The sequence below is a fragment of the Condylura cristata genome, unplaced genomic scaffold (genome assembly GCF_000260355.1).
Source record: "Condylura cristata isolate star-nosed mole 26May11 unplaced genomic scaffold, ConCri1.0 scaffold00001, whole genome shotgun sequence".
Taxonomy (NCBI): Eukaryota; Metazoa; Chordata; class Mammalia; order Eulipotyphla; family Talpidae; genus Condylura; species Condylura cristata.
Genome location: NW_004567102.1, coordinates 79,991,434 through 80,000,425, shown reverse-complemented (window position 1 = coordinate 80,000,425; position 8,992 = coordinate 79,991,434). Strand labels below are relative to the sequence as shown.

Below are 8,992 nucleotides of genomic sequence, written 5' to 3'. Positions count from 1 at the left end.
GCAGACTGATGAAGTACACTGCTGAGGGGAGCAGTGGGTGGGTCAGGAGAGGTCTGCCACGCCATGTGGTCACCTCTGGTGTGGGGATCAAACTCATGCTGAAGTGGCTTTAGCTTCTTAGTGCTGTGCTTTAACCTGCTGTGCACCAGGGAAGGCCTGTTATTCCCACTTTTTATCATTAAACATAATCCTATAATGCTATTACTACTTTTCAGAATAACGCAGATACTATCCTGTTCACTGTCTGGTATCTATCAGATACACAAATTCCAGAAGATATTCTTGGGGTGCAGAGGTGAATAAGATATCTTACTTGATGAAAAGAGCTGTGCAGTTGACTCCAGCATAATATGGTGTGATAAATTAGAAGGTGGATAATTAGATGTGCGGTTAAGTAGCATCTGAGTACATATGGCATGATTAACTCTGTGAAGAGGAAGTTCAGGCAACTGTGTGAGTATGCATGGGAGACACTTTTAACAAGGGCATAATAATTGAATAATGAGTTTCTAGTCCTTTTCATAGATACACCCTTAAATATACTTGTATACATATATAGACCTCTCCTGACCCACCTACTGCTCCCCTCAGCAGTGTACTTCATCAATCTGCCTATTCTGCTCCCCACTCTCTCTGGTGAATCCTCTTACCGCCCCTGCACCTCTGGCCTGCACCCTAGTTAAGTATGCATAAATAAATCTTTAAAAATATCTAAATAAAACACTATAGTTTTATGTGCTCATGGGTAAAAATGGGATTTGATAGGATGAAATGGAAAATGACGCACTTTTCCTCTTCTCTTTTAATGGTTTTCTTGATTGTGAGAACATGGTCTCTGCTTTCCAACCCATAGTCACCCCCATGTGTTGAAAAGCACAGTTTGTGAATGAGAACAAAATAAAATGGCAAAAGTATTTCATTGGGAGTTGTAGCCATTAAATAAGGTGAAGACTGTAATTCTAAAAAGTTAGCAGTTTGTGTAAATGGCAGCATCAAATTATGAGGCACTTGAAAACCCTATACGAAACTACTACCCAGGTGCATTTAGTTAGCTCTCCGACACTGGTATTTGTTGAGTATTCAGTATGGTTAATTGGTTCAGGTCTTTTCATAAATGTTAAGTAATTTACATTTTCTTTTTATTGTGTGCTGCATTTTTCAGAAAACTCAAATGTAATTATTTGGTAATCATGTGCTTAATGCTTTTAATAGACTCTTATGTTTCAGTGTATTACCAGTGTCAGCTCTCACGTTTGTCCTTAACTAACTGTTACAGTGCAAAATATGATCTTATACTAGATGAGCAGGCAGAAGATTCAAAATCAAGTCACTCACACACAAGTAAAAAGCACAAGAAGAAAACCCGTCACTGCTCTGAGGAAAAAGAAGATGAAGACTATATGCCAATCAAAAATCCTAACCAGGTACTGTACTTACTAATATATGGGCTTAACTCTGGAGAAACGTTTTCTCCTGTTTTAATTACAGCTTAATGAGATCTTAGGTGTAAGGGTACCTTCTGAACCGGGGTGGGTGTGCCCCAGACTCGAAAACTTAGGTGACTTCATTGGGGGAATGAGCTTTCATTTTTTTTTAATGGTATTTTTTTATATAATAGTTTATTTTTACATCATTTTATGCCTTTTCCCATCTCATTGTAATCCCCGTGGGCTTCCCATCACCATATCACATGGTGATGGTGTGCCATCACCATCGTCCAGTGCACTCCCCACCCCCATTTTTGATCCCATTCCCCACCCCACCCCCGTAAAATGTCTCTGGTATATAGTTGTTCGTTGTTATTACTATTTTTGATGAGCTTTAATTTTGAGGAATATATATTACACATTATAAAAGATTGTTTTTTGAAAAAATATATAGTTCCACATTGTGAAGCAAGATTGACTTCCATATCTGTGGGTACTTGCTTAGTGCCATCAAAAGCAAGTGTATTTATGCTAAAAAAACTTTCTCATTTATCACCTATAATTATTGAGGTTTTAGGATCTGTGAGCCATTTATGCCCTTCTGTATTCCTATATGAAATAAAAAGCAGCATTAATTAACCTGATCACCTCAGAAGCTTTCCTGAAAATACATTTTGTAAGACAATGATAATAAAAATTCCCTAGAGAAATTAAGTGTAAAGCGAAGAAATAATTTGGCCCTCGGTTTAATAAAAAGTGAATTACAATATAGCCTGTTGCTTTCGTTTTGCCACACGAGGGCATTAGAGCTGAGCTCTAGCGGCTGGGAGGACTGCAGTGGGTAGATGGAACTTGTCAAGCTGGTGAGAAAGACCAGAGATGGACAGAGACAGCATGATCAGTCAAGTAGAGGGCTTGCTGTAGAGACGCTAGTTTAAATTTCTACACAGCTTATGATCTCAGTAGGCGATTTACCTTTCCCAGCCTCCCGATTTACCTTTCCCAGCCTCCAGGCGATTTACCTTTCCCAGCCTCCAGGCGATTTACCTTTCCCAGCCTCCCTCTCCTCCTGTAGTGCAGACCATGCCCCAGGCTGCGGTAAACATTTCCAGCCTGGCCATCTTCACTTCTACTCCTGGGGTCCAGTTACTGTTTCAATCACTTGAAGTAGTTTCTCTATGGTAGAGCATTAGCTGAATTCAAATTTCAGTTAATTTGTTTCTTTTTAGTACTTAAGGATTGTTTTAGAACATTTATAGTTTTAGATATTATTTATTCGATTCCAATATAAAGTTATAGAATGATACATACAGAGAATCTACCTTCCATCCCTGTCTTCTTCCCAGATAGCTAACCCTTTTATGTGTTTTTTTTTGTTTGTTTATTCATTAGCTTTTAATTTTACCAAATATTGTTCGTACATGTATTAACCTCCTATTTTATAGATAAGAATATGTCTCTGCTTACTGCTGTCATTCAGCATATACTTTCCACAGCTGTTCTTCTTACCTGGAGTATAGGCTCATCAGTGTTCTTTCCTAAACTTTTGCTATTCTTAATTTGTCATGTGGTATACTCCAATATGATCTAATTAGAAGATCTGCCTCATTTCTGTACTCTTTTAGCCTAAGATTATCCTAACTTTTTTTTAATGGTTGCTGTATTATATTTCAACAAGTCTTTAGTATGTTTTCTTCTATAAAAGCCCTTAACCTTGCCTCTCCATGTGCTGTTTTAAGCTACAGCTCCTCATTCTGCATGTGTACATACTTCAAGTGAATTTAGGCCTGAGATAAATATTAGTGTGTTTGAGATAACCAGAGGTCTAAAGAAATCCATAGACTGGGTGCCTTTTAGTACTATGATTTCTGCCTTCCCCTTCTCTATGTTTCTTTTCTTCTGCTGGCTGGTTGATTACATATAGCTTGCAGTAGCAAATATTCTCCTTTTTCCATGGAGTAAAAAGCATGGGGAATGCTGTTACATTCTGTAAAAAATATATTTAAATTGGTTGGCAACCTTAAAATTGTTAAGTTCTAAATAATGATCTTCTAATTTTATTTCTTCCCCAACGTTTACTAAAGCAGTTTTTAATTTTATGCACTGATTTAATAACATAGCTATATTAATTTCTTTTTAATAAAGCAGCGTCAATATTTAAGATTTAAGTCCCATTTTTTTCCATTATGCTTATTATCGTTTTGATTGAAATCTCAAAAATATAGTCACTAAAGGGAATTTTTAGTTATTAAATAATGTTCAAGTATAGCTCAGATTTTCCTATTTGTTTGTAGTGTGTTTGGTGAACATAATTTCCTAACAGTGTTTTATTTCTACAAGTTCTTTGTATTTTTGAGCAGCAACCTAGCTGTACCCCTTGAACACTTCTGTTTGGTTTTTCCACCTCATGTTTTAATTCCAGACACGGCTCTGTTGTTGTGGTTTGCGTTGTTCTGTGGTCACAGGAAATGGGTGCTGAGCCGTGGGCTGCTCGCCTGAGAAGTATGAAGTCCTGCACTGCGGTTTTCACGGGTGTTTACTGTTCTTATGATTTGGACCTTTGCTTTTGCTGTGTTTATACTCATGGAGTGTCATTTTGGTGATTTAATTAAAATCTCTTACTTAGCCCCAGAGACGTGAGCGAGTAGAGCTTTTAGTTAGCTTAGACTGATTCTGATCACTTTACAGTTGGTCATTGGCTTAACTGAGTCGACTGCTTCAAGTCGTCCCCCCCTGCCCCGTTTGACCATATGCTGGTTCAGTCATCTTGTTTTCAATCTTGAAATTTTAAAGTCCATACAGGGAAGTACTTGGAACTCATCTAGTTAGTTTGTTCTTGCCTTCAATAAGAAGATTCTGGCTTCCACATTCTGACTTTTATAGTTTTGTAGGAGAGCTAGAACTTTGATATTCATTTTAATTGAGGCAGGTGTGGGTTTTATTTTTTTCATTATTCTTTACCACCCCCATTTCAGCTTTGTGTGTATGTCATTACCGATCAGTTAAATAATTACTTTAACCTGTGTCAATCTCTTGCCCCTCAACCTCCTTATTTCTAGAGTGAAGGTAATATTATACTTCAAAAGCACATGCTTAGAGTATCTGTTCTGATATGGCTTCATAAAGCCGTTTAAACTTTTCTCCTACTGCTAATTCATCTTTACTTTTCAGCTTTTGCTTACATTCCTTGCCTTCTTGCAACAGTTCAAATCCAAATCCACTCATTCTTTGATGTCTGTGTCAACTCCTAACTTCTCTATGAAACTCTATCTGATGATTCTAACCTCAAGTTACATCTCCTAAATAGCAAAGACCACTTAAACCTAAGAGCTGCTGGACTTCAAAGCTAAGTCAGAGAGGTTTTATGGTTTCCATCCATTTTAGGTTTTCAACTTCTTTAATGTTTTCATATTTATGTACTGTATAGTCTGTTATTTTAAACACTCAAAGCATTTAAGTGTGTATTTGTATAATGTGCTGAACACTTTATAGAGTTATAGACCAGCTAATAGCTTCTGCAAACTGAAAAAATTGTGTTTCAGCTAATACAGAAATAACTGCTAGGTGTACAGACAGAACAGTCATAGTTACTTAAAATTTATATATGCTGTAGGAAGCACAAAACATTCTTTTATTTAGGGATGTCTGTCTTGCTAGAAAATAGTTGGTAAATGGTTGAAACAAGATATTTACTCATTTTTCCTACTTCCTTGGTCTTATAGATAACAAGGGCTATTGGGATTAGTAGAAAATCATGAGTTGGTCCATATTGTACGCTACAAACAGGGATTATACCAATCATGTTATATTTTTATTATAAATTACATGCCAGGTGTAATCTAGAGTGTCTGTAGAGTACATATGTAATAATCTTTAATTATTTGCTTGAAACTCAGTCCTTAACCCTTGGATGGAAGGATGGATGAATACATCCCTCTGAATTTTAAACCTAGACATTTCTATCAACTATTAACAAGGTTTAAGTTGATAGAATGAAGACTCTTGGAAATGTAGTTCTTAGAATTCTACCCTTCTTGTTAGAAATCTGTAGAAAGATGAGTTTTTGAGTTAACTCTTAAATGAGTGTTGACTCTGGGTTGCTAGAGTTTACCTACTCGCTGAGGGATAATCACTTTAATTAGGGATCAGACAAGGTGGTCCTATGGGAAAATTCTACTGCTTCCCTATGGGAGCGTTTCCTTTGGGGAGAGTTGTTTTTTGTTTTTTTTTTTTAAAGATTTATTTATTTGTGCGTACAGAACTGGGGTACAGGCCAGAGGCTCAGGGGCGGCGAGAGGCCTCACCAGAGACAGAGTGGGGAGCAGAACAGGCAGATCGATGAAATACACTGCTGAGGGGAGCAGCGGACGGGTCAGGAGAGGTCTGCCACGCCATGTGGTCACCTCCGGGGCAGGCGGGAATCGAACTCATGTGGATGCGGCTTTAGATTCTCAGTGCTGTGCTTTAACCTGCTGTGCCACCAGGGAGGGCCAGGGGGAGAGTTTTTACTGCTAATTAATTATTAAAAATGTTATCAAATGCAATATGTAAATAATGGTTTTAATAAAAACTTCAACCTAATCTAAACAAGAAAAATTTGGAAGTGGAGAGGAGTGATTGTAAAACACTATAAATAATCACTCAGAACAAAGTGCAGTAGCAATTTTCTTTTTAGAATGATTGACTTATCTATAACCTCTCCCAATTATGCTATTAAACTATATTTTATAGGATTTTTTTAGGACTCCTGTGGAAATTATAGTTGTTTCTTTGTAGGTTAGTGATGCAACTACATTTTGGGGGAGTTGAGAAGGGAAGGCAGAAAGAGTGGCTGCCAAAACCAGGATCTTTCTTGGCTTTGCAATTTTGTCTTAAAGACTTGTTCTGACTTTACTTGGGCACTTTCAGTTCCCTAGTTTTGGATCTGATCCTTCAGTTCTGATCCTAAAATAGTAGGTACAAGGCAATGAGACCATTAAGAGAAATGGTCCAGTCTTTCTCTAATTTTTTTTTTTTAACTTGTAAGATTCTTGGCTCAAGTAGTATTAAATAGGAGCTGTTACCACTGCTTCATCAACTAGTGATGAACTCATGCCCACAGAACGGTTACCTTACTGACAGACTTATAACTTGCTCCCCACTCCTCTGGCAGGATATCTACAGGGAAATGGGCTTTGGTCACTATGAAGAAGAAGAAAGCTGTTGGGAGAAACAGAAGAGTGAGAAGAGAGACCGAGCCCACAACCGAAGTCGTAGCGGATCTCGAGAAAGGGAAGGCCACTACAGTAACAGTCACAGGTCCAAATACCAAACAGACCACTACGAGAGAGAGAGGAGTAAGAAGAGAGACCGAAGCAGGAGTCCTAAGAAGTCCAAAGATAAAGAAAAGTCGAAGTACAGATGAAGTGCCTGACTCGCGGGCCACCACACTTGCTCTCGTCCCACGTCGTGTCAGCGGTCAGGTTTTGTGTCGAGCAGTCTTTAACTGCTTTTTTTCCCCCACATTAGGATCGTGGCCCTGTTAGAGCAATACCAATTGTAAGGGACCCTGGACAATAAAGAATTGAACATTTTCTTTGGATACTTTTTTTACACTAATTTTATTGTTATACATAAATAGTTCTCTTTGTTTTTTTAAAGTCACATTTTCCACTGTTTTTTTATGAAGTATTTCATACTTATAAAATACATAAACTTGTATATATAAAGTATAAAGAATAAAAATCTGAGTCCCCATCAGTCAGCTTATGAAATAGTTAACTGCCTTTTAGAAGTACGCCGTGTGGCCTCGAGTAATTATTGTGCTGAATTTTGTGATTGCCATCCAGTTGCTTGTTGTTACAGCTTTAAAACATGTTTGTATCCCTAAATAAAATGTTAACTTTTGTATGTTTTGGAATTTTATATAAATGGTATAATGTATGTTTACCTCTGTGACTTGCATTTTCAACTTCGTGGTTGTTGCGAGTCACTCCTCTGTATTGCTATAAGGCCTGCTTAAATAGCCCACACTCTGGCCTCGGTGCGTGGAGTCTGGGCTTGTTCTGCTCTGCTGTCGAGCCAGTGCTGCTGTGAACATGCTGCGTGGGGCGCCGTCGCTGGGGTGCGTGGTCCGGGTGTCTTGTTACAGCTGCTGCCAACTGTACCCCACAGTGCTGACTCACGGCGCAGGTGAGCTGTGCCTCGCATCATCTCCAACATTCTTGATTTCACATGTTTTAATTTTGTTATTAGTGGATGTTACCTTACTCTGATTTTCTGAAAGAAGGCTACTGTTACCTCTTCTATATGTAATATGTTGTTTCCCCCGCGGAGGCTTTCCGGTTTTCTTTATCACTGCTGTTACGCCAGAATGATGTACATGGTGTAAGTTTTTTCCATATCTGTTGGAGCTATTCACTTACAGGTGTATGCTTTAGAAAATTTGTAAATGTTTAACTATTGTTCACTTATGTTTTCTGTTCCTCCCCTCCCTCCTCTCCTTCGGGGCCCAGATTGCTTGTTGTGAGGTCACTTGCGACTCACACAGCGTGCTGGTGCTGGTTTGGGTTGAGTCCTGTTTTCTCTGTGCTCCATATTGGATTCCACTTCTCAGTCCTCCAGTTAGTAAATCTTTTCTCCTAGAATAGCTAATCTGTTAACACTATCCAGAGTTATTTTTCACCTCAGACACTGTGCTTTTAATTTTTAGCAGTTCCATTGGGTCCTTTCATGGCTTCTATATATGTGATGAATATGTCCCAGCTTTCTGCTGTTGTTTTATGACATCGGCAGTGTATGACAATATGTCTGTGTCATTATCTACTGATCTCCCTAAACGAGTTGTAGTTTCCTTTCCATGCCTGGGAATTTTTGGGTTTTAGAGTTGGGGTGCTAGAGTTTTTGTATTCCTTTAACTATGTTGAGCTTTGGGATATAGTTATTTGGAAGAAGTCTGATCCTTATAGGTTGCTTTTAGGGTTAATGAGATAGAACCAGAAGACCTTTAAGTTAGGGCTAATTTGACCCCATTGTGAGCCACTGGCCTTCTGGATGATTTTCCCGTTGCCTGGTTTACTTTGAGATTTGGAAACAAGTACTATTCGGAGCCCTGTGTAATCCCCCAAATTGTACTGCTTCTTTTCTGCTGGCTCTTTCCACCCTTGGGTAGTTTCCTGTGTGCACACACTTGTTAGTCTTCACTTCATTAGGGGATGATTGCGGGGGGAATCGCTGTAGATCTGAACTCTCCCTCTGCGGTTTGCTCCTCACGAGGACTCTGCCCCACCAATTTTACTTGGGTTCTTCTAAACCTCTGCTCAGGTGGCTCCCAGGCTCTTTCTGGACTCCCCTGTTTTGATACTGCAACCTGGAAACTCCATGTAGGAAGCTTGAATCATGGTAGGAGTTTCCTTGTTTGCTTTCTCACAAGAGCCACTGTCTAGCACTCACTGCTGTCCAAAGTCTGAAAAATTTGCATGTCTTTAGTTATGTAATATGGAGGAGGCAGATCCTGCCCTATTTATTCCATTTTGCCCAAAGGGGACGTCTCATTTGAATTTCTCATGCTACTGAAGTTGAACATC

The 8,992-nt window shown here is 38.8% G+C and overlaps 1 protein-coding gene across 1 annotated transcript in view; it reads left to right on the top strand.

Moving 5' to 3' along the window:
* The window catches only part of PPIL4 (peptidylprolyl isomerase (cyclophilin)-like 4), a 30,829-nt gene extending 23,481 nt beyond the window's left edge, over positions 1-7,348 (top strand). The window contains exons 12-13 of the mRNA XM_004673926.1: positions 1,277-1,424; positions 6,580-7,348. Coding sequence (XP_004673983.1) covers positions 1,277-1,424; positions 6,580-6,831 — 400 coding nt within the window. The 3' untranslated portion in view covers positions 6,832-7,348. The remainder of the gene's footprint in view (positions 1-1,276; positions 1,425-6,579) is intronic.
* The last annotated feature ends 1,644 nt before the right edge of the window (positions 7,349-8,992 follow it).